The sequence below is a fragment of the Macaca mulatta genome, chromosome 7 (genome assembly GCF_049350105.2).
Source record: "Macaca mulatta isolate MMU2019108-1 chromosome 7, T2T-MMU8v2.0, whole genome shotgun sequence".
Taxonomy (NCBI): domain Eukaryota; kingdom Metazoa; phylum Chordata; class Mammalia; order Primates; family Cercopithecidae; genus Macaca; species Macaca mulatta.
In genome coordinates, this window is record NC_133412.1 from 36985657 (window position 1) to 37012158 (window position 26502).

Here is a 26502-nt window from a genome sequence, read left to right on the forward strand (position 1 = left end):
CAAAATCAAAAATCAGAATAACGCAAAAAAGAGTTGAAGTTATTCTTCGTATTTTTTAAACTGAAGAACCAAGTACTTAATGTGGTAGAAAACCACCTATTAAAAACCTCAGCCCATTCTGAGCAACGTAAAGATGTACAGATGAAAGACTACGTTAAATCGTCTACCAATAAAGAATCTAGGCCGGGCGCGGTGGCTCACGCCTGTAATCCCAGCACTTTGGGAGGCCGAGGCGGGCGGATCACAAGGTCAGGAGATCGAGACCACGGTGAAACCCCGTCTCTACTAAAAATACAAAAAAAATTAGCCGGGTGCGGTTGTGGGCGCCTGTAGTCCCAGCTACTCGGGAGGCTGAGGCAGGAGAATGGCGTGAACCCGGGAGGCGGAGCTTGCAGTGAGCCGAGATCGTGCCACTGCACTCCAGCCTGGGCGACAGAGCGAGACTCCGTCTCAAAAAAAAAAAAAAAAAAAAGAATCTAATGACAAATTCAATACAATTGTTTATACATAATCCTCATATGGTAAATTCAGAAGGAATGCCTAACTTGTTATTGTTAGTTTGCTTCTTCAACAAAAAGTGCTCCTAAGATGTGAGCAAGCAATAATGGTTTTGGCTCAATTCACTGTAATGACATTAGTTCAGGATCTGCCAAGAGCTGCTGGATCCAGGTTAAGTCAGGAGGCTGCTGAGGAATGTTTCATCCTGGGAATCCTCCAGCATCTCTCTCTTAGAACTGGTTTTAAGTTAGCATGCCAAGTTTAGGACTGAGGAGGACAAAAAGTATAGGAAAGTTCCCTTTTTAACAGAAGGCTTATAAGTACATGAGAATGGTAACAGCCACATGTGTGTTCAATCTAGGATAGAATAAATCCTAAAAAGTTAGCTCACATCCACTTCAATTTTGCTACCCTAGACCACTGTTTTGCAAAATACCTTACAGGAAGGGTTGAAGAGTAGCCATGACCTTCAAATTTGGCAGGTATTATGTTTATCAGCTGTATATGAGTCTTTCAAGTATATGACACAGTATTAGATCAATCTGTTGTTTTAGAAATAATTTTGTCGGTAATTAAACTTTCTGTTTGGAGGCACAAACACAATTTATTTCAATGTAAAGGTACTTACCAAATGAAACCGTTTAAATGCTTGTAACAAATGTGTTATCCAAAACAGCACAATATAATGATGCTCTCTCAGACTTACAAAATTAACCTAATTTACAGTATTGTCAAACATGATTTCATAGAAACTTGAATAAACACCAGATCTAACTAGGTCAAACAACTACTGAGTTCAAATAATTGATATGGAAGTATTTTGGTAAAGTGCCCATAGTGAGAGCAGTTTAAAAAGCAGCCCCTGTTTTCTATAGAAAAAGTTGTGACAGTGAATAACTCATCACATTCTCTGCAGTACTACTCAGCACTCACACACACTCAGGGGAGCAATACCCTGGACACATAGCTTATTTCACATTAGTGAACAAACTCAAGATTTTTATAAAGTTCTGACTTTGGGCCAGAAGATAAAATGTCCCATATATACATATACACAAACCCCAATTCCTAGCCTCTTAAATCCTCTAGTTCTAAAAATGGCTTTTTGACTTGTCTTTAAGTTTAAAAAGGAAAAAGTGTGCAATGCACTTGCATTTGTACTTGCTGAATTATGAAACAATGTATGTTAAATAAGAAAAAAATCTTGGGATGGTACTAATACACTTCGATTATATACATGATCTTTGGGTATTCAATTCATGAGAATCCGTCTGTTGCCTTATGAGAAACTTAATTTTCTAAGTTACCCAGGAAATGTATTTAACAATTTACAAAAACAAAAATTCTAATATGCACTTTACAAAATCATGGTCTTATTTACCTGCATATTTCTTCCATAAGACAGGTACACATTAAAAAATATTGCTCAATAACATAAAAATATATATTATTTCTTTCCCTTGCCATTTATGCATATAAATATTTCACGGAAGATGCATCATTCAATAAACAAATGCAAAAACTGCTTTATATAGTGTAGTTCTCTGCTATTTAGCAATACAAAATATAAAATAATAATACAGTTAGCTATTAAAGAGCTAAATTCAAGAGATTTGCAAACCAATACAGCAGTGAACAGTCCCTTGTATAATACAAAAGTCCATTATGAAAAAGTCAAGTCGGTTTTGTAACAGGTTACATAAAAATATGGGCCAATAAATGCATTATGAATGCAAAAACAGCACTGCTCCATCAGCACATTCTTCAGTCTTGTTTGGACTAGGTGCCAAACTTACTGTTCACTTTTCGGTTCATCTTGTTTTCCATTAAGCTCTTGATCAACTCTGTTTAATGAAGAATATATATAATGAGAAACCAGCAGCTGAACAATTTTCTTTCTAAAAATAATGACTATTTTAGCATAGAATATTACTCTGTTAAAGACGAAGCTTTGCAAAGAAGCAGACGTAGTAAAAACAGTTACCAGACATCATTTCCCCAACCAGAAAAGAGAATTTTTAAAGGCAGGGGGACTCTGGCAAGAAATGTGACTGTTGTTTCTTTAAAGATTATAAAATACTTTACATACAAATGTATATAAACTTTCTTAGAAGTTCAAGTTACATGGCATATTAAAATCTTGACCGGTAACTTGGCTGTGGTGAGGATCCAGGTGGTAAGAAACTGGCAGGAAAAACAACTCCCTCAAAAATGATTCTGTTAACTAAAATATGAAAGTGCCACGAACGCCACCAATTGATCAATCAATATTTTAAAATCCAGTGATAAAAAAATGCATCCTTATAGAACCCGTAATTATTCTCCAAAACTTACTGGTACACAGTCCAGTCTGTGAATGCCTTAAATTTGTTTTGACAGTACGAAGCCTTAAGAATTTAACATTCAAAAATATCTAAATATAAATTAATTATTGGCTGGGCACAGTGGCTCACACCTGTAATCCCAGCACTTTGGAAGGCCGAGGCGGGCAAACTACTTGACCAGGAGTTCGAGACCAGCCTGGGCAACATGGCAAAACTCTGTCTCTACAAAAAATAAAAATTAGCCAGGTGTGGCAGCATGCACCTGTAGTCCCAGCTACTCGGAAGGACTGCTTGAGCCCTGGAGACGGAGGCAGCAGTGAGCCGAGACTGCACCACTGCACTCCAGCCTGGGTGACAGAGAAGACCTTGTCTCAAAAAACAAAACAAAACAAAACAAAAACCCATCAAAAAACTTATTTATTTAGTGGTGGGTTGGACATCAGTCATATCAAAATTTAGACATGTGGGGATTAGAAGGATTACATAAATTACCACATAATAATTACAACCTTTCAAAGATAACAAACAGTCTATTACTATTACATTTGTAGTGGTCTGAATAACTGATGCAGGGACCTTTAAAACAATCTGGTATTAGATATAGAAAAATATTTTTCATATGTTTTTATTCTTATCACCCATTACTATGTCCACCTGAATATTAGTAAAACAGACCTAAAAGCCCTGGTCTGTGGTAAAGCCAAAGTAACATTTTAAAATATTTTAAATATTGTTATAAAAAATTTGGAATGTACATATTTCTGATAAGGCATGCAAAATATATCAAATCCTCTTAACATCTGAAATTTCCTTACCAACTAATTTCATAATTATTTTTAAACTCCCCTGAAACATTTTAACAATCTGTATCTGCATGGCCACACTTGCATCCAGTTGTTTGAAAGAAACATTTAAAACTGCTATCCTTTTTCTATCACTGGGGACATTGGATCTCACTGTTATCAACATTTCTTCAACCTTCTTCCCCACAAGCCCTTCAAGAAAATGGTTTTACCCCTTCTTCCCCTGCTCCCCAAAAACCTGCCATAGGGACTCATAGTTTCATATTTTCCTTAGCACCAGTACTTATCATATCATGGAGTTGTCACCTTAAATAAGCTCCCTTGTACCTAGCCTCTGTAAAGTTTGGTTTAGGCTGGGTGTTGTGGCTGACGCCTGTAATCCCAGCACTTTGGGAGGCCAAGGTGGGCAGATCACCTGAGATCAGGAGTTCGAGACCATCCTGGCCAACACAGTGAAACCTGGTCTCTACTAAAAATGCAAAAATTAGTCAGGCGTGGTGGTGGGAGGCTGTAATCCCAGCTACTTGGGAGGCTGAGGCAGGAGAATCGCTTGAACCCAGGAGGCAGAGATTGCAGTTAGCTGAGATTGGGCCATTGCACTCCCACCTGGGTGACAAGAGCAAAACTCTGTCTCAAAACAAAACATGCCTATCTAAATTTAATTTAAAAATTAAATTTTATCCTTTTCAGATTGACAAAAATTTATTATTTTTTAAGACTAAAAAAACTACAGAAACCACAAAGTTTTTGAAAGATACATGTAATAATTGTATTTATGGTTAAACACAAGTAAAAAAAAACTCAAGATAAAATAGTGACCGGTTTCAAACAATACATTTAAAGTACAAATTCCATATTTTTTTCTGATGTCTAAATTACTTTACAGTATTAAAAACTTTTTTTAAAAAAGGCTTAATACAGCACATTTTATCAACAAAGGCAATTCACTGTGAAATCTATGAAGCGGCTGGCTTCAAAATATTCTACAATTACAAATCATATTTTTAATTTCAGTCACGTGTCTGTCGGATGCACAGTAATGCCTAGAAAGGAATGAGAAATCAGCATGATCTAAAATCACTGTCTACATTTATGTTAAAGTGTTGGTTAAACTGTGAAGTGTCATATAGAAGTGTAAAACTGATTCTATCATAAGGCCTACTGAATTCTCACTCATCAACAGAAACAAAATGTGTTCAAAGTTAAGAATGTTCCAGTTAGTTACAGTTGGCTCCTTAGAATAGTCAAGATAATTACATATAAATCTCTCACCATAACTCTTAAGACTGCATTAAACTATGTTTTGCTAATTTAATTGCCAATATTTTAAAGATCTAACAAACTAGATCCAAATTCTACATTTTTCTAAATTATTATATAAAATTGTAAGTATTTTATACCCTTGCCTTCTTTCACCATCTATGTCAAGGTATCAATAGATAATAGTTTGTTATGCTCAAAGCAGAAGTGTTCAAAATTAAATTTAAAATAGAAAGCAGAGTGTTTAACTGTTAAATGGGACACTGAGATTTTAGGTATTTTATCACATGTAGAATTTGACTGGTTAGCAAGCCATTTAATTTAAGCATAAAAGGAAATTAATGTTGGTTAGCCAAAGAATATATGCATTGCAAATATAATAATCAACCCCAGGGAAATAAATGGATAGCTTTTAAAAAGTCTGCAAAAATATTTCAAAAGCACAAGTTAGCTATTTAAAGAAAATGGTGAAACAACTGAAGTCTTTTATTTGGTGTTCCAAATACCATTTTTAGTAATTTCTGTGGTTTCACCATTAGTACTTGGACTAAGAAGGAGAGAGAAGGGTCCGTGGTCTTTAAGTCTTAATTGGCATCACATATGGCAATAAAACAGGGTGAATCCAAGTCATATTCAGCCTTAGGAACTCTGGGTTCACCCTATATTTGGAAGTTGGGTACGTTTATATTTACAAATGCTATTATCTTTGTCTACAAGCTAACCAACCAATAAGGAAGAGTTAGTGTGCAATGCAAATGGACTAGTCTAGATGCAACCCAGTCAAGGTGTGCATATACCTTTTTTGTTTCTTTTTAAACTTTTCTTCTTCATACCTTTGTAGGGAAGAGTTATTTCAGTAAATATACATGTTATGAAAATGAATAAAAACTTGAAAAAAGGTACTTAAACCCATTTACATTTTCCAGCAAAACGAAAAATATTTAATACATGATGTAGAAAGTAAAAACTGACTTAATAAATCTGACTTTCACACATTAAATAGAGTAAAACCTCATGTGAGCAGAACAAAGAAACTTTTCCACATGCATTGTAATACTCAGGTATTTATGTTAACAGCCTTCTATCAAGTCCAAGAAGTTACATGGAAGAATGTGAATCTGATAATCAGAACAAAATTGCAGTCACTGGAAAACATTAAGGTTATAATGATTTAAATATTTTTATTTAGCAATATAATTATTCAATAATAATATTCATGATGAGTTTACTCAAATTTGTTGAGCACCATGTTCAAGTCTGGAGAACGTTCTTTAGTACTGATCAATTAGAAAAATCATCTCTTAGATTATAACCAGTCTAAAAAGTGTAACATGAATCACAACCAGAAATAATTTATCCTAGTTCTTCAATTGACAGCCTGAAGAAAATGCTAACTTATGGGGACGGTGTGGGAAATGGCTTCTTCCTCTTTTTCTTTGTTACACACACACACACACACACACACACACACACACACACACACACACAGAGACACACAGTTATAAAATACATAAAGAATGAGTATTGAAAAGTATTATCCGTTGCACATCAAAATATTAAGATCCAATACAATTAAGGAAATAAAACAAAACATACTGTTTTATGCATTCTGGTATGCCAACATATTCCATGGGGACAAGCTCTGCTAGTTCTGCCAAATTAAAGACGTATCTAATTTTTTGGCTGAATTTTGAGCTATGGAAGAAAATAAAAATAATTACCTCCATATTTCTGACAAATACAATGGATACAATGTTTACAAGATACAAAAATTTCTTATATACAAATGTAAGAATTTTTTTTAAAAAACTCATGTCATTTTGAATGTTCAAAACACAAAAAGATGATAAATGTCTGAGGTGATGTATGTGCTAATCACCCTGGTTTGATCATTATACAATGTATACACATATCAAAATATAGCTCTGTATCCCATAAATATGTATAGTTATTATGTGTTAACTAAAAATAAATGAAAAAAAAGTTAAAATAAAATTAAAGTCAATGGCTCTCAAAAATTACCTAATAAATGGTCTTGTAACAGCCAGAAGTGTTCTGATAAACCAAGAAGGATGTACAATGATTAGGGATTTTAGATTTTTCCGTAACCTGGAGTTAATAAAAAAACAAAACAAAACAAAAAAACACACATACACAAAGAAAATTAAAAATCTCTATAAATTCTAATGCTAAAAGTCAAGACATCAATAAATATGTGCAACTTTATACAAAATAATAGTTGAAAAATCTCACCCAGGAGTTTTCATTTAGGTATGATACCCCTGTAGACAAGAAAAAGGATTCTTGAATTCTGATGGTCCCTCCTACTGCTATGAAATGAACTTTACTTTATTTGGCCAAATTTATGTCCATAGTATAGCCTGTTATTAAATGTCTCCTAGCATACACATTCACTTGTCTTCAGGACTCTGTCAACCAGGGAAAGAGGCCATCCTGAATGTAAAAGTAAACTATCCTCATTTTCCAAGACTAGGGAGAACTTGGTGCTAAGTTCTTCAAAATCACGAAAAGCACTGTGCAGGCAGAGAAGTGTGAGTGGAGAAGATGACCACAGGAACAAAAACAAATCAGATCTAACTCCTATTCTCAAGGAATTTAAAGTTTTGATTAAATATTAAAGGTATTATCCTAGAGCTCTTCTTTTTAAATGACTAAATACAAACTTATTGTATTATGCATATTTCACACATAAAGTGAGATACATATATAATCACAAGAGCTAGCCAATGTCAAATTTAGACTTGATTTAAATTAGCCATGGCAAGATCAAACCAATTGGAAGATCACATTCCTTCCATTAAGTACTAATGACTAACTCCCAAGACAATATGCTTCAAAAGCTTGTTCCAAAGAAAGACTTTTACAACTAAACAAGCATCATTAAGAAACATAAAGACTGAGCACTGTGTCTCATGCCTGTAATCCTAGCACTTTGGGAGGTCGAGGCAGGTGGATCGCATTAGTCCAGGAGTTCGAGAACCAGCCTGGGCAACATGCGGAAACACTGTCTCCACAAAAAATACAAAAATTAGCTGGGTGTGGTGGCACAAGCCTGTAGTCCCAGCTACCTGGGAGGCTGAGGTGGGAGAATCACCTGAGCCTGGAAGGTCGCCGCTACAGTGAGCAGAGATTGCACTACTGCACTCCAGCCTAGGTGACAGAGTGAGACCCTGTCTCAAAACAAAACAAAAACAAAAACATAAAACATCCTAAGCACTATAAATTAGGCAAACCTCAGAATGTAATAAAATAGGAAACACACTACATTCTCCATCCTTTCCCAAGATGTAAATAGTAGGAAAGTGTTCAATGGGGAGAAAATTGCACCTTATAAATAAGGAGAAAGTGTTCAATTTCTCCTTATAAATAAGGAGAAATATAGAGCTACTTTGTAAGTTAGAAGAATTAAGGTTATTCTTTATAGAAAAATCAAAATTGATTTCCCTCACAATATTCTAAAATGCTATCTTTAGAAAATAGAAACCTGCCATGAAATTAATAAATAAAATTTAAAAAATAAATGGTGTTTTAAAATAGCAACTGAAGGCCGGGTGTGGTGGCTCATGCCTGTAATCCCAGCACTTTGGGAGGCCGAGGCAGGAGGATCACCTGAGGTCAGGCGTTCGAGACCAGCCTGACCAACATGGAGAAACCCCATCTCTACTAAAAATACAAAATTAGCTGGGCGTGGTGGTGCATGTCTGTAATCCCAGCTACTTGGGAGGCTGAGGCAGGAGAATCGCTTGAACCTGGCAGGCAGAGGTTGCAGTGAACCAAGATGGTGCCATTGCACTCCAGCCTGGGCAACAAGAGTGAAACTCCGTCTCAAAAAAAAAAAAAAAAAAAAAGGCAACAGAAAACAAAGTTTGATCTACTAAAGCCATTATAAAAATTTATCAGACTAGCTTTCAACTTGTATGTGTATTACCTTCTATCAATTTGCTGATAACATTTCCTGAGCCATCCCAGACTGGGCATTTTTCTTCGAGTTGTTGCACCATTTAAATAAACTATCATGTAGTTTTCTGCTACTAATAGCTCCAAAGTGCCAATAACATATCTGTAAAAAACAAATTAAGTTTAAGCCTTAAAAATCACTGTGCATAACTGAACTAGGTTCTCTAAATTATACAATTATACAATTCCCTCCTCTCTCCTACAATGAAAATGCTCAAACTGCATTAGCTTGTATTATGATTATTTTAAAAAGTTATTTTTTAGAGATGTATACTGAAATGTTTCTAGATGATTTGCTTCTGGGATTTGCTTTAAAATTATATACTGGGGGTTAGAAGTGGGAACAAAATATAAATAGATAATTGTTGAAGTGACTGATACATGAAGATCTGATATACTTCTCTTTAGCCCTGTGTATGTTTGAAACTTTCCACAATACGGTTTTTAAAAACACCACTAACCTGACAAATAGAATGACCTTGTGGAAAAAGAACTGATTCGGCTTAGTTATATTGGCCTTCTAGGGGTAAATGTAATTTAGCCACATGATTTTGAGAGAAAAATCACTTCTTTACACTTAATGTGCCTGCAAATGTAAAATAAAACAGTTGGGACAGGTAAGGCATGGTGGCTTACTTGAGCCCAGGAGTTTGAGATCAACCCTGGCAACACAGTGAGACCCTGTCTCTACCAAAAATTAAAAAGTCAGCAGGATGTGGTGACATGTGCCTGTAGTCCTAGCCACTAGGGAGACTGAGGTAGGACGATGGCTTGAGCCCGTGAGGCCAAGGCTGCAGGGAGCCGTAGTTGTACCACTGCACTCCAGCCTGGGTGACAGAGTGAAACTCCAACTCAAAACAAAACAAAACCAAGTTGGAACAAATAATCTGAGATATATTTCCCCGTTTTAAAATGACAATTTTTCTCTTGAATTGGAAAACTATTGTTTCATCATATCGAAGAATAAGGACTCATCTAGTCCTGTATCTAGTAACAAATACTTTTACTTTAACCTTCATTCTGTTGTTCACAAACTTGCACTTGAAAAGATACGGGATATTTATTTTTCTGAGACAGGGTCTTACTCTGTCACTCAGGCTAGAGTGCAGTGGCAAAATCACAGTTCACTGCAACTTTGACCTCATGGGCTCAGGTGATACTCCCACCTCAGCCTCCTGAGTAGGTGGGGCTACAGGCCCATACTACCATGCCTGGCTAATTTTTTGATTGTGTAGACAAAGGGCTTTGTCATGTTGCCTAGGCTGGTCTCCAGCTCCTGGACTCAAGTGATCTGCCCATCTCAGTCTCCCAAAGAACTGGGATATTTATAATTTTTACAAAGGTTAAGTTTCTTAAGGTGTAGATCTAATTAGCTCAAAATTCTGTCCAAATGTTTTTGTTAAATATATACTTACTTAAAGAGATTGTCCATCAGGTATCTATAGTTAGGTTGACTACTTTCAGGCATGAAACAGACAGCAAACACAACAATGGCATTTAATCCATCCCCATAATATCCTAAAAAAGAAACCAAAGACAGTATCACCGCATGATTTTACTCTTACGCATTTTTAGAAGACATCTGTATGATTGGTAAATTATAAATAAGAGTTTACTTTTCACAAACTTCTGTATTAAATGTATGTTTTGTAAATCTTATATGGTCTTATATAGAATTTTAATTTCTTCTTCCCAAAAAGAGAACAGTAAAATTTAAAAAGGTCGGTGGTCACAAAAAAGAACCAAAAAAAAACCCAAGACCACTTAAATTAGCATATTTAAAAAGCCAGCCCTATGTTATCAAGTAGACAAATATAGTGATATAACCCAATACAATACAGACACAATACAGCATCTGCAATGTATTTTTATTTATTTATATTATGCTTATGGTTAAAGTGGGTGTAGTTTTTTTTTTTTTTAGATGGAGTCTCGTTCTGTTGCCCAGGCTGGAGTGCAGTGGTGTGATCTTGGCTTACTGCAACCTCTGCCTCCTGGGTTCACGCGATTCTCCTGCCTCAGCCTCCCAAGTAGCTGGGATTACGGGTGCACGCCCCCCTGCCCGGCTAATTTTTTGTGTATTTTTAGTATAGACGGTGTTTCACTACATTGGCCAGACTGGTCTCGAACTCCTGACCTCGTGATTTGCCTCCCAAAGGGCTGGGATTACAGGCGTGAGCCACCGTTCCCGGCAAAGTTGGTGCTTTTTAATTTTTAAATTTTTTTTTAAAGATAGTATCTTGCTCTGTTGCCCAGGATGGAGTGCAGTGGCACAATCACAGCTCATGCAACCTTGAACTTCTGGGCTCAAGGGATCTTCCCACTTCACAGCATCCAGAGGAGCTGGGGATACAGCACACACAAACACACCTGGCTAACTTTTTAAACATTTTTTTGTAGAGATAGGGTTTCACTGTGTTGCTCAAACTGGTCGTGAACTCTTGGCCTTAAGTAATGCTCCTCCTTTGGCCTCCCAAAGCGCTGGGCATAAGCCACATCACCAGAGCCATAAGTGAGTGATTTTTAAAAGGTAAGTTTTATATTTCAAAATGCTAGCATTTTGTAGAATTTAGGACATTAAAACTAAATTAGGTCGGGCGCGGCAGCTCATGCTTGTAAATCCAGCACTTTCGGAGGCCGAGGTGGGCAGATCACTTGAGGCCAGGAGTTTTGAGACCAGCCTGGCCAACACGGTGAAACCCCGTCTCTACTAAAAATATAAAAAATTAGCTGGGTGTGGTGTGCATCTGTAGTCCCAGTTACTCAGGAGGCTGAGGCACCAGAATCACTCGAACCTGGGAGGCGGAGGCTGCAGTGAGCCAAGACTGTACCACTGCATTCCAGCCCGGGCAACAGAGCAAGACTTGGGTCTCAAAAAAAAAAAAGAAAACCAAAAACTAAATTACATCTCTGACATAATTTTCAGTAATGGAAAACAGCGCTAAAATACCTATGTTTCAACTGCTTTCTTTAGATATTAAGCCCATATTTAGTAGCAAATACTTCTGCTTTAACCTTCATTTCTATTGTTTACAAATTTGCATTTGAAAAGATTTGAACATTTCAAGAACATCAGAATCTTCACTACCTTTCTTAATCACTCAGTCACAAAATATATTAAGTGTGATAATGCAGTAAGATAAGGTGGTCTTATTTTCCCCTATAAAAAAGTGCTATTTCTGAAAGAGATTGAAGCCATAAATCAGGCCTTATAATTTGATTCCAGTGAACTAGCTGAATAATATACGTCTGTGGACTTCCTGATCCAGATTATGCCATTTTCTTCATCTGAGTATGATTAAATTAGGCAGAAGAATGCAACTACAAATATTCATGTGATTTGCTTTCAGATGAATGAAGACTGTAGAAATAAGCAGGGGAATGCATCTGGCATTAAAGTAAGTGGTAAATTAAGTGGAAATGACTCCGAAAAAAAATCAATCTGCTTGACCCATGTGCCACTCTGTCCTGTGTTAGGAGGATTTAAGGTAGTGTGACATGCTCTACAGTGAGTTGTGTTCTGACTTGCCACTAACATTCTAGCACTATTTACAATGTGCCTAGGTAAACTTCTATATATGGTACTGTTAGATTCACAGGATTTGTAACTTAAACTTTTATAGCTTTTCCTGTTTCTTAAGGGAAGGGACTTAAGCCTTGTATTTTTGTATATCCCATAAGTATGGAAAGTGGGTACTCTATAAAAATGTGGAGTGAATGAGCTCTCTATTAAAAAATAATTTGGGCTGGGCGCTGTGGCTCATGCCTGTAATCCAGGCAATTTGGGAGGCTGAGGCGGGTGGATCACAAGGTCAGGAGTTCAAGACCGGCCTGGCCAATATGGTGAAACCCCATCTCTACTAAAAATACAAAAATTAGCCGGGCATGGTGGTGCGTGCCTGTAGTCCCACCTACTTGGCAGGCTGAGGCTGGTGTATTGCTTGAGCCTAGGAGGCAGAGGTTGCAGTGAGCCAAGATTGCGCCACTGCACTCCAGCCTGGGTGACAGAGCGAGACTCCGTCTCAAAAAACAAAACAAAACAAAAAAATTAAAAAAAGGAAAAAAAAAATTTGTTCAGGATTTTAAGGCACATTAAGAGTTAAGGTTAAAAAGTCTAAGTTTTAGGGCTGGGCACAGGGGCTCAAGCCTGTAATCCTAGCACTTTGGGAGGCTGAGGTGGGCAAATCATGAGGTCAGGTGATCAAGACCATACTGGCTAATACGGTGAAACACTTTCTCTACTAAAAATATAAAAAATTAGCTCGGGTGGTGGCATACGCCTGTAATCCCAACTACTCGGGAGGCTGAAGCAGGAGAATCCCTTGAACCAGGGAGGCAGAAGTTGTAGCGAGCTAAGATCACGCCACCGCACTCCAGCCTGGGTGATGAGCAAGAGTCCATCTCAAAAACAAAAAAAAAGTCCAAGTTTTACTTATATCCATAAATGACTTCTAAAAGAATGCTCAAAGCGGTTTTGTTTATAATAGCCCAAGCTGGAAACAACTCACATGCACATCAAAAAAAAAAAGAATGGATAAGCAAATTATGGTTTATCCATGCAATGGAAAACTACTCCCCAATAAGAAGGAATGTAATGTGGATACATCAACGACATGGATGAATCTCCAAAACTTCATACTGAAAAGTAAACAAAAGAGTGTACAGGATGATTTCAGTTACTACATATGAAATTCTAGAACAGGTAAAACTAATCAGGCGGTAGATATGACAGTGGCTACCAAGGTGAGGATTCACTGGGCAGGGGTATTAAAGAATTATTCTGGGACAATGAAAATGTTCTATATGTTTAGGGGTGTGGGTTATATATATGGGAATATACAGTTATATGGGCATTTGTCAAAACTCATTGAATTGTACACTTAAGATCAGGGCATTTCACTGTTTATAAATTATGGAGAAAGTACAGTCCCAGTTTTGGGTAGCCTAGAGACAGCTAAAAAAAAATTTCTTTTTAAAATTTTGAGACAGGGTCAAAAAACAAAAAACAAAACAAAACAAAACAAAAAACTGGAGTGCAGTGGCATGATCACGGCTCACTGAAGCCTCAACTTCCCAAGCTCGAGCTCTCTCTCCTCCCACCCCAGCCTCCTAAGTAGCTGAGACTACAGGCGTACACCACCATTCCTGGCTTTTTTTTTTTTTTTTTTTTTTGGTGGAGACAAGGTCTATGTTGCCCAGGCTGGTCTTAAACCCCGGGGCTCAAGTAATCCTCCTGCCTCAGCCTCCCAAATTGCTGGGATTACAGACCTGAGCCACCATGCCCAACCTGACAGTTTTCACTACAAATTCTTTTGTACTTTTTCAACTTAGTGTAGGTATATAATCATTTTTAAATGGTACTTTTGGCTGGGCGCAGTGGCTCACGCCTGTAATCCCAGCACTTTGGGAGGCTGAGGCGGGTGGATCACAAAGTCAGGAGATCAAGACCAGCCTGGCTAACACGGTGAAAACTCGCCTCTACTAAAAATACAAAAAAATTAGCTGGGCTTGGTGGTGGGCACCTGTAGTCCCAGCTACGCGGGAGGCTGAGGCAGGAGAATGGTGTGAACCCAGGAGGCGGAGCTTGCAGTGAGCCAAGATCACGCCATTGCACTCCAGCCTGGGCCACAGAGCGAGACTCCATCTCAAAAGCAAAAAGAGAAAAAAATGGTACTTTTCTTCTTTTACTTCAAACCTATCATGTTTCTAAAATGATATGATAAATGCTTATTATTCTTTCAAAATTACGTAATATCTCTAGGCAGAGTTTCTAAAACTATTGAGAATTCTGATACCACATTAAACAATTTGAAAAATGTTCAGTAACTCTTACCCCCATGGCTGATAACTTTTTTATAGGGTTCAATTGCCTTCATATCAACTCTGTGGTCCTGTTCTCCAATCCTGAACATACGCCAGCGTCGTCCATCTTCTTTTTCCTCTGCTGCTGTATATTCAGCAATTGAGCCTTTCCTAATTACTTCAGTAGTCTTGGGTTTTGGAAGATCATCTGTCAAAATAAAAAGTTTTTCAATCACCAATTGTTACACAATAAAAATCAAATTATACGTTAACCACTTTACTATCTAGATTTTACAGAGAATTTTCATTATACCATCTGTGCAATTTTAAATATCTCTTCCATAATGCAGGAAAAGGCTTATTCTTAACATGAGGCCATTTTATGTCTTTGGAAATCATGGTTAACTTTTTTTATTGCCCAATTTAGCAAAAACCACCTAATCATAGTGGTTTATATCATATATCCACAAGTTCAGAAAATATAATTCATAGAGTCATCAAAATCTTAGTACATGTGCCTTACAATGCCTTTCCAGATTCAACTTGTGACAATATTCTCCCTGGCAGTTATGACTATAGGTTACTTCAAGTAGCTATCTGGGAGCCAATTTTGTTGTTGTTGAGCACATAAATTAACTGTAATACCAGATAGGAAGTGGTTAACTACTCAGTGATCACTTCTCATTTGATCAGTTTTATAAAGCAGAAATGTATGTATAATATTTTGAAGTATACATGCAGAAGTCTATTTAAATTAGCATTAGCCAAAGCATAAGCACCAATGATTAAGTGTAATTTATGTTTTGAGATTGCAGTTTAGCTGATTTTTAATGTAGTAATAATTTTCAAAATTTCAGTATTATAGTCCTTACCAAAAGATGGGGGGAGGGGGAAACCTACTGTATGTTAGTTGTTTCCAAGACAAAGCTGTTAACGGAAAATATCCTTCCAGGAAATGACTACAGCAGCATTAAAGAAAGAAGAGACAAAACACATAGGCACAAAACTATTTCAGTAACTTTATAAAGTATTGCTTATTACTGGACTGTTTATTGAACCAGTAAAACAGGGAAGAAAAAAGAAACCAAAAATATAGCACATCACACTTTATTACAGTATAATACTGAATGCTAAACATTACTTTGAAAAAAAATCATTTTCAAGATGAAAAAACATAAAAATTATAACAACTATATATAAGATACTGTAAACAATTTTCTAATTAAAGAAAGCATGCAAAGTAAAACACAGCACAATTCCTTTGAATTACAAATAACAAGGAATACTAGGTTTGGGGGCTAAAAGTATACATTAATTTAAGTTGGTTATTTCACAAAGTAGAGCAATGTCAGGCAAGCCTACTTAAAAAGCCAAAGGCAAACGCCTCCTTTCAGAACTCCCTTCCCACAAACTGTTCACTATATGTCTCTTCCAAAGTTTCTTACTTGATTGACTGAAAGAGAGCATGCCATAATTATCAAGAAATATTTTTGAAACAACTATGAAAAAACATGACAGCGCTGGGCAAATAAGAAGTGAAAAAAGCCACTGGTGTAATCTACCATATACAGAGTTTTGAAGTCCTTGAGAATATTCAAGTGTTAGCAGAATTTTGTATCTTAGTAACAAATATATGAACTTTAGAAAGAATGACATATTTCAAACAAAATCCCTTAATACATTAAAAAAGATCAGATTAAAAGCAGTGAAACATTTACCTTCCCACTCAAACTCATTACTATTCTCTGATGGTGTGTCTAAGCCATCTAAGTCAATCTCCCCACTTTCATCCAAATCATCTGACAATACAGAGCCATCACTAGGATCCAGTGTCAGGCTAATGTCTGGAGCCATTAGTTTCTTTCTCACTTTATTTCCATTAACTTCTAGTGAGCCTGGAATTGGAAAATAAAGAAAAAGATACGTAACAAGGAATGCTTAGATGCTAAAGTTGAATAAGAAAAATTTTAACTACTTCATTCTTGGGAAAAATAATATTAATTAAACATAACTTCAAAGCACCTATTCACAAAATTCTTATTCTGATCATTGCTGTTTCTACATCGTTGGCAAGAGATCAATAAAGCATCAATGTCTTTTAAATAGAGGCAGACCTTATAGATACCTCTTACCACTAAAAATGATCTCCTCCACCCTTTTACTGTAAAACTTTCCAAAAACCAAGCATATGTTTTTGCAATTTTTTAAAGCATTCTAAAAATGCTTTCCTCAATGTTCAACTTATACTTTGACTTCTATGATGGAATAAAAACTCAAGTTTTTTTTTTTTTTTGGACAAAGAAACGTGTTTTAAAAAATAACACAAAGTCCATAATTTAATTGAAAATAAGTGTCAAGCTCTTACCAGGCTGGTCCTCTGGTCCAGTTATAGCTAGTATATCTGCTTCAATACTATCATCTTCTGGTAAAGGTCTAGAAGACACAGGTATACTTTTTAACCCAGAAATTAAGGAAGAATTTTTTTTGAATTTCAATCTATTAAACATACAGCTTATAGAAATAAGTATTTGGAAAATGGAATAAAGCAGTGTTGTCGTTTTTGAGACAGTGTCTTGCTCTGTCACCTAGGCTGGAGTACAATGGCACAATCATGGCTCACTGCAGCCTTAACTCCTGGGCTCAAGAGATCCTCCCGAGTATCTGGGGCTACAGGTGCATGTCACCAGGCTTGGCTAATTTTTAGTAGAGACAGGGTCTTGCTATGTTGCCCAGGCTGGCTTCGAACTTTTGGGCTCAAACGATTCTCCTGCCTTGACCTCCCTAAGTGTTAGGATTACAGGCATGAGCCACTGTGCCCAGCCTAGCAGTGTGTAAGATAAAGTCTCAGTCTTCTGACTAGCTAGGACTACAGTGGCACATCAACATGCCCAGCTAATTTTTAAAGTTTTTTTTTTGTAGAGACCAGATATTGCTATGTTGCCCAGGATGGTCTCAAGCAATCCTTCTGCCTTGGCCTCCCAAAACACTAGTATTATAGGAGTTAGCTGCTATGTCTGGCTACACTTTCAAAGTAAAAATTCTGACTATCAGAGCTGACTTATACACTTATTACATATAAGTAACACATAAAAGTAGATATAAATTCCTTATGCACAGCTTATTAAACATGTAACAATTTTAAATAAATATGACTGAAATGCACAAGTATAATGTGATATATGATGCAATGTATGAAGCTCAATTTTTACTCACAATAAGACTACAGCGACGATGGTTCAATTCTTCTGAGATCGGCATTCTTATATTTATTATCACCACCATATACAACAGTGACTCAGGTCTCCTATCAGCTGTCCAACTGCTAAGCTATCCAACTGCTAAGGCACCTGATTATGCACTAGGATGTCTTCTGCCCACTATGGCATGGAAGCACTATTTAAATATAAGGTCTGCCTTTGTTCTTTTTCATCAGCCTACCTGGTGCCAATATAATTGTAAATACAAATGCAAACATGTGAAGGTGGCTGGCCAGATGAGCTAGAAAACCCTTAATAATTTACTTAGTAAGGTTTTTTTGGGGGGAGGGGGCCGGGGGGGATCCACAAAATTATTATTATTATTATTTTTTGAGACAGAGCCTTGCTCTGTTACCCAAGCTGGAGTGCAGTGGTGCGACCTCAGCTCACTGCAACCTCTGCCTCCCGGGTTCAGGCAATTCTCGTGCCTCTGCCTCCTAAGCAGCTGGGACTACAGGCACGCGCCACCAAGCCTGGCTAATTTTTTGCATTTTTAGTAGAGACGGGGTTTCACCATGTTGGCCACGTTGGTCTCAAACTCCTGGCCTCAAGCGATCTGCCCACCTCGGCCTCCCAGAGTGCTGGGGTTACATGTGTGAGCCACCGCACCTGGCCACAAAATTAAAGAAAATTTTAAAAGACAACTAAAGACCTCCTTCTCTGAGGAATCCCTCAGACTTTGCTTAAAGGAAAAAAAAAAAAAAAACATTAAAACACTTTATTATAAAAGCAAAAATTTGGAAACTTAAACGACCAAAACAAAAATGAAAGATTACACAAGATTATATATATATTTGGTTGGAAAGGAAGATACAAGAGAGTCAATCTAACAGTTGAAAAGAAACTTTTACTTCCTAGTATCAAATGATCACCTTGTATTACTGAGTTTCTTCAAGAAGCCGAATATTCCATTTAAAAAGTGACATCTCGTCCAGGTGCGGTGGCTCACACCTGTAATCCCAGCACTTTGGGAGGCCAAGGCAGGCAGATCACGAGGTCAGAGGCTTGAGACCAGCCTGGCCAATATGGTGAAACCCCGTCTCTACTAAAAATACAAAAATTAGCCGGGTGTGGTGGCACGCACCTGTAGTCCCAGCTACTCGGGAGGCTGAGGCAGAAGAAATTGCTTGAATCCAGGAGGCGGAGGTTGCAGTGAGCTGAGATCGTGCCACTGCACTCCAGCCTGGGTGACACAGCAAGACTCCTTCTCAAAACATAAAAGTAAAAAAAATAACACCTCAATAAAGAAATTCTGCAGTTTTACTCTAAAATTGTTTTCATTTAAAAGCATTGCTCACATTGGAAAATCTTCATCTTGCCATTCTTCTTTAAGTTCCACACCTTCCATCCTCAGCCTGGATTCAATGTCAACTACAAATTCTTGATAATCCAGAGAGCCAATGTCCTATGAAGAGAGAAAAGTGTTTAACTTAATTTCTACTTTACTTTTTATCCACCGAAAAGGTGCAATAATCTTACATATTAGTTCATACATGATGTTCAGTACAGTGGTCTGGTCATGAATTCATTTACGGGGTTGCAATTTTTTTTTTTTTTTTTTTTAAGAAAAGAGAATATTCGGACCAAATATATTCTAGTAAAGTTAAGTACTGTTTATAGTAAGGATACTGTTCGGTGAAAATACTTGTTTTCAGTTGCATGTATAGTATCTCAGGTTATGATTTAAAATATATTTCATACTATGGATTATATTAAAAATTTGAAGTGGGGTAAGAAATAAAAATGTTCTTTATTACAGATTCATAATTAAATTTTCTGTCCCTTGGATAGAGGTTGATTCTAAACAATAGTATATAAATAATATCTAAACTCATGATTCAGCAGAGTCAACCAGTGTGCTTTTACATTTTCTTCTCAACAATTTGATGCCACAATTCCCGAGCCACTTAAAGAAGTCTATTCAGTAACTTCTCCTGTAAATGAACTATGCTATCTTTTGATTTGTTTCTTATCTATACTATGTCCTTCTCATATAGCTTGGCGTATGTTTTCAAACACTGAACTTGGTGAATGTCTTTTTATGCAACTACATATTTTAACATACGCCATGAACTTTAGTCTTAGCTTTTCCAAGGAATCATGTGAGTGCCAATATCCTCATTTCAAAAGTGAGAATCCAGAGATACTACCTCTGGTGCTGGAGTAAGAAACAGAAGTTTAGGTAAGGGAAAGATCAACCGATTAACAACGCAACAAAACAGTGAAAACTATAGAAGGAAAGAGGTATACATGAGTATTTAGTTCATTTACATTCAAGTCAATAGACGTCTAAAATTATTTAATAAATAGCAGTAACATCTTTTTTTTTTTTTGCAGTAACATATTTAAGAGATACAGAGCATCACTAACAGTACTAAAAATAAAGTTAAAAGTGGTTGACACCAGGCTGGGAGCAGTGGCTCATGCCTGTAATCCTAGCACTTTGGGAGGCCAAGGTGGGCGGATCACTTGAGGTCAGGAGTTTAAAACCAGCCTGGCCAACATGGTGAAACCCCATCTCTACTAAAAATACAAAAACATTAGCCGGGTGTGGTGGCAGGCGCCTGTAATCCCAGCTACCTGGGAGGCTGAGGCAGGAGAATCGCTTGAACCTGGGAGGTAGAGGTTGCAGCGAGCTGAGGTCACACCATTGCAACTCCAGCCTGGGTGACAGAGCAAAATCAGCAGAAGACGAAAGAGGGTGAAATGGAGAAAATGACCAACGCTTTTCATAGTAAGTCCTTCTACACCATTTAATTTTTAAAACTATACTATGACTTTAAAAGATATTAAATAAAATCAATTATGCCAGTCATTCACATCAACCAGTCTTCTAAAAGGAAAATGCAGTCATGTTCTATAGCTGTCTTGCCTGCTATGTCAACATTCAAAAGATGCAAAAAGTCATATAGAAAAAAGCCTTATGTTCTTTAACAACAAAATTACAATGGAAATGTCCTAAAGTGTTAGATTTCACAAGGTAAACTAAATTTGTATCTCTGCCAAGACTGGAAGCCTCTCTGCCCAGTTTGAATTTTTACTTATACTCAAGAGAAGGTTTTAAACATTCCCAAAAGGTTTCAGTGTTTGATGATACACTTGTTAGCACAGAAAAAAAGTGGTAGATGCTGACTTTTCAACACCAACTTATTTGCTTGAAAAAGTAAAAAGTAAAAATACAAAAATTCAGCCAGGCATGGTGGCGCAATGACTGTAATCTTAGCTACCAGGGAGTCTATCGCTTGAACCCTGGAGGCGGAGGTTGCAGTGAGCTGAGATTGCACCACTGCACTCCAGTCTGGGCGACAAAGGAAGACTCTTGTCTCAAAAAACCAAACAAACAACAACAACAACAACAATCAAATAGCTCCTTGAAAGACAGCCCAAGTTTTTCAGCTATCTCAACCTATTTATTCCATTTTTACCTTAGTATCATATTGAATCATGTGTTAATACCTCAGCAGATAGACATGGATATTTAGTTTGAGGATAATCAATTATCTAAACTGAACATGGGGAAAGAGATATAGATAGATTTACTCTACCATTTCATCATGAATTTTAGGGGAAAAGTACACTAGGTAGGTCAAAACAATTTAAACAATTGAGGGACTACTGTTTCTTGGAAGCACTTTATCATCAAGCAGCTGTTAAGAACAGGAAACAAACAAGAAAGGAGTTAATATAACCACAACCACTTTGAAGCAAATCAGGATACTGCTGACTCACACGTTAACTGTGTTGCTTCCCATTTCTTGTTCATATTTTTTTTAGTAAATTAGAATGGGAAATAACACTTTAAGATGATACTTTTTTTTTTTTTTTTTTTGAGATGGAGTCTCGCTCTGTCACCCAGGCTGGAGTACAGTGGCCGGATCTCAGCTCACTGCAAGCTCCGCCTCCCGGGTTCACACCATTCTCCTGCATCAGCCTCCCGAGTAGCTGGGACTACAGGCGCCCGCCACCTCGCCCGGCTAGTTTTTTGTATTTCTTTTAGTAGAGACGGGGTTTCACTGCGTTAGCCAGGATGGTCTCGATCTCCTGACCTCGTGATCCGCCCGTCTCGGCCTCCCAAAGTGCTGGGATTACAGGCTTGAGCCACCGCGCCCGGCCGATATTTGTTAAAATAACCTGTTGGCACAGGAATAACTTGATTTCTCAAGTTGACTCTTGGTAGTGGTGGTATATCCTTACTTATGCCACTCACCTATTGCAGTCATAAAGATAAATTCAAAGCAGTTGTTTATCTTAGGTTAAAAATCAAAGAGACAATTGATTCCTTCTGACATCGCTTCAAGGGGGAGGAGTACTGATAAATCCAATCAAGATGAAGAAGCTTTTCCCAGGCAGTTTAGCAACATAAGCAAAAATTAAATGTTAAGATCACATTTAGGCCAGGCTCAGTGGCTCATTCCTGTAATCCTAACACCTTGGGAGGACAAGGTGGGAAGATGGTTTAAGCCCAGAAGTTCAAGCCTAGCTGGGCCACATAGTGAGATCTGTCTCTACAATGTTTTTTTTAAGATCACATTAGAACTGTTTAATTATAACACAATTATATGTGGTGATTTTACTATACATACTTTAACACTGCTGCTGCAATAGGTGCCAGTAACAACCGTTTATGCTGAAATCAATTATAGTAGGCATATGGAAATGCCCAGGCAAGCCTTTCACTTCCCCATTTAAACAAAAAGGTTTCATCCTAAACACTCATGTTCACTTTTTAACGAACAGCCTGTACGTTTAGATCACCAAACATCCTTGAAAAAATCCTAGATCTGTGCTTCTCATTGCTCCCTTGAGGGTATATAGTTTTTAAACAATGAAATGAGATGCTCTATCAGAAATGTTAACACAAGTCGGGCGTGGTGGCCCACACCTGTAATCCCAACACTTTGGGAGCCTGAGGCGGATGGATCACCTGACGTCAGGAGTTCAAGACCAGCCTGGCCAACATGGTGAAACCCCATCTCTACTAAAAATACAAAAATTAGCCGGGAGTGGTGGCACTGGCCTGTAATCCCAGTGATCAGGGAGGCTGAGGCAGGAGAATCGCTTGAACCTGGGAGGCAAAGGTTGCAGTGAGCGGGGATCGTGCCATTGCATTCCAGCCTGGGCGACACAGCAAGAGCGCATCTCAAAAAAACTAAATAAAATAAAATAAACGTTAACACAAAATTTAGAGGAAAAACTAGAATGGTGCTGACTTCTCTCAAAATTGTGAAAATATGGCAAAAGATGATTGTGCCACCTACAAAAGTTACATTTATTATCACTATGCAGAACATACTGAAAACGCTGCGACCTTTAAAAAGATAAAGTCTACTAACTGATGTCTCAGTTTGTTGTAGTTAGAAATATCAGTTGCAATAAAAAACTATAATTGTGGAATATTACTGTCACATTATACTAGTATTCTGCTTTATAAGATGTAAACATAACATGACATCTTTTTTTTTTGAGACGAAGTCACACTCTGTCGCCCAGGCTGGAGTGCAGTGCTGCAATCTCGGCTCACTGCGGCCTCCGTCTCCTGGGTTCAAGCGATTCTTGTACTTCTGTCTCCCGAGTAGCTGGGATTGCAGGCATATGCGACCATGCCTGGCTAATTTTTGTATTTTTAGTAGAGACGGTGTTTCATCACATTGGCCAAGCTTGTCTCATCTCATTGCTTTATCATTTTTTGCTCTTGACCTCAGGTGATCTGCCCACCTTGGCCACCCAAAGTAACAAGACATCTTTTATCTACTATCAGCCCTGTAACTTACTAGATCTGGTTACATATACTTTCTCTGACGCCTTTCTCCCTATTGCTCCTTCTACCAGCATTACTCCAGACAGAATGAACAGAACTTTTCCAGAGTGCTTTCCACATGTACTAACCACTTTCACGTCCATCATCTCATATTCCAACCAGCAACTTTGGGATGCATGACACTTGTGTTATCATCATTGTATCTTATATATGAGGCAATGACACGACATCTTGGTCTCCATATCTAGTCCAGAACTGTTTCTAATATAGCACACCGTCAGCAGTGCACTGGCAACTGTATACAGAATAAGCCTGTCATGCCTGATTTGGTTGCACTTAGCTTCAAAGGTCTTGTAGTGCCTGAAGGCCATAATAGCACTGACTTACGATAATCTAGTTCAAGTTCCGTTTGCAGAAGTGGATCTGTCATACTTCCTGTCTGAGCCCAACAGTGTTGGGCTGCACTAGAGATTACGAAGACTAGGAAAAGAGTTTAGAAAAAATATAAAACAACAAGAACTAAGAATATGTGCAAAATGATGAAAAACTAGTCTGCAGGGGTAACTTAACTGAGTAACATCAGTTGTAATTTTGAGGAAACAGCGATTTACAAATTACGGAATTTGTTTCTACAACTGCAGAGATTCCTATAAACTATTAGAAAAACTACATTTAATTGAAAATAAGAAATCAGGTGTTAGGTGAAATAGAGATCCTAATCAAGAGAAGCTGCGAATGAAAAAAGCAACACTAAAATGCAATCACATAGTTTATTCAACTAAATAAATAGGAGGCACTGTGACTATCTTGACGAACACCGCAAAAGCTGTGCCCTCAAAGAGCTCACAGGACACACAGACAAGTAACTCCAGAGACATGAGATGCATCCAGAAATCCAAACCATTTTGCCAGGTATTTAAACAGAAAAGGTAGTGTCTAGATTCACGCGGGGACTCGGCTTTTGACGTACACACTCTGTATTTGGTTGAGCGTACTCGGGAAGATCTATTAAAGCCCTGATTACTTATGCTGCTTCCGTGTCTATTCCCCGAGGTTACGAGGCATACCAGAGGTCCAAGTTTCTTTGTTCTGCACCAGGACGGACGCTGGTCATAAATACTGAACCATCGTAGCCCCGCAACCTCACCCACACCAGGGTAAAAAAGGAGTGGAGGAAGGGCAAGGTTCCATCCCGAGCACAACTACCAGAAACGGAAAAGGGGTGGGGTGGGGGGCCAAACTGCCAAATACAAACAGGACCCGAGCCAAGGGCGGGGACCTAAACTGGGCGGAGATCCAGGAAGCGCCTTCCGAGCAGGTTCTATGGCTCCCCCCTACCAAGGATAACTCTCTGGGTTTCCTCTCCGCGGACGTCGTGGGCACGCGCCCGACAGACTTGCGCCCCTAGGCCGGTTCCCAGTCCAGCTACGGAGCCACGGTGCCAAGTCCTCCCAGGCCGCACTCACCCCGGAGGAAGCCTTGGCCCCCTCGTCCTCTTCGCCCCTCCAGGCCGGCGACGTGGGGCTGACGGCCAGGTCGTAAAAAGCAGCGCCGAGCGGAGCCCGCTCCCCTCGCTCGGCGGTGGAGACCCCAGCCCAATCCCTCGGCCGCAGCGGCACGGCGGCGGCGGCAACAGCTGACCCGGACGCAGTGAGAGGCCCCGGCGGAAGTGATAACATCCCGGCCTCCTCCGGGCGCGGCAGCCGGAGGCGTGGTGGCGGCGGAGGCGTGGCGTCTTCTTGAAACCCACACGGCATATCCCCACCCGCTCAGACGCCACGAGCTAGCGCTCTCGCTTGCCCGCGAGGGGTGGGCCTTCCTTGCCTCTGGGCGGAACCGTCGCAGCGACTCCTTATTGGTGGCGTTACTGCGCCTCAAGGCGTTTCTTCAGTCTTTGCTGTCCGCAGGGACGCTGTCCAGTAGTCTCAGTTATTTTTGTTTTCTTTCTGCCTGTCTTTATTGATCATTACAGTAGGTGAAATTATGGATATCAATAATAATATTGTAATGCAATAGGTGCAATTATCAATATCAATATTATTACAACAGGTGCAATTATCAGTATCATTACGATAGGTGCAATTATCAACGTTCAATAATAATGTGAATTGTAAAGTGGATGAAATAAGGGGAGGAGGCCGGGCGCGGTGGCTTATGCCTGTAATCCCAGCACTTCGGGAGGGCGAGGCGCGTGGATTACCGGAGGTCAAGAGTTCGAGACCAGCCTGGCCTACTTGGTGATCCCTCGTCTCTACCAAACGTACAAAAACTAGCTGGGCGTGGTGGCGCGCATCTGTAATCCCAACTACTGAAGAGACGGAGGCGGAGTTTGCAGTGAGCCGATATCGTGCCATTGCACTCCAGCTTGGACAACAGAGCAAAAACTCCGTCTCAAAAAAAGGAAAAAGGGGGAAAAAATGAAAAGAGAAAAGAAATAAAGGGAGGAAAAATATCCGAGGCCTCATTTTGGTGAGCTAGGCCTCAAAAGTGACCTTGGAGTTTGGTAATATTTGCGTGTGAACAGCTTCATAGCAGTGCTTCTCTTCACTGGGGGAACGGTCCGTTTATTTTGTAAAAATTTTCGATTAGTTGTTGACCACAAGTTGATAAAACAGAAAAATGAAAAGGCATACAAAGTCCAAGTCAAAACTTTTTATCGTTAGAGTTAACAGCCATAAAATTACCTGCAAAATTGCCATAGAGTTTTCTACTGTCTCTCTGCAGACAATTTACAAACAGTTCTCAAAAGAGCCAGGTCTATAGACCATGGTTAGAGTACTCAAGGTAAACTACTCAAATTAGACTATACTCAGCTGTACAGT

General features: G+C 38.5%; 1 protein-coding gene across 2 annotated transcripts in view; it reads right to left on the bottom strand.

The window, feature by feature from the left end:
• Nucleotides 1–25332, bottom strand: part of BNIP2 (BCL2 interacting protein 2) — a 28376-nt gene extending 3044 nt beyond the window's left edge. Inside the window, exons 1-11 of one of the 2 annotated variants that reach the window (XM_015142390.3) lie at nucleotides 25147–25332; nucleotides 19221–19327; nucleotides 17031–17098; nucleotides 16384–16560; nucleotides 14697–14873; nucleotides 10279–10381; nucleotides 8835–8966; nucleotides 6908–6994; nucleotides 6482–6580; nucleotides 5683–5718; nucleotides 625–2342 (exon numbers count right to left, since the gene is read on the bottom strand). In XM_015142390.3, the coding sequence (XP_014997876.2) occupies nucleotides 2291–2342; nucleotides 5683–5718; nucleotides 6482–6580; nucleotides 6908–6994; nucleotides 8835–8966; nucleotides 10279–10381; nucleotides 14697–14873; nucleotides 16384–16560; nucleotides 17031–17098; nucleotides 19221–19270 (981 nt within the window). In that variant the 5' untranslated portion in view covers nucleotides 19271–19327; nucleotides 25147–25332 and the 3' untranslated portion in view covers nucleotides 625–2290. The remainder of the gene's footprint in view (nucleotides 1–624; nucleotides 2343–5682; nucleotides 5719–6481; nucleotides 6581–6907; nucleotides 6995–8834; nucleotides 8967–10278; nucleotides 10382–14696; nucleotides 14874–16383; nucleotides 16561–17030; nucleotides 17099–19220; nucleotides 19328–25146) is intronic. The other variant, XM_001100604.5, reaches the window with a different exon arrangement.
• Between the last annotated feature and the right edge of the window lie 1170 nt (nucleotides 25333–26502).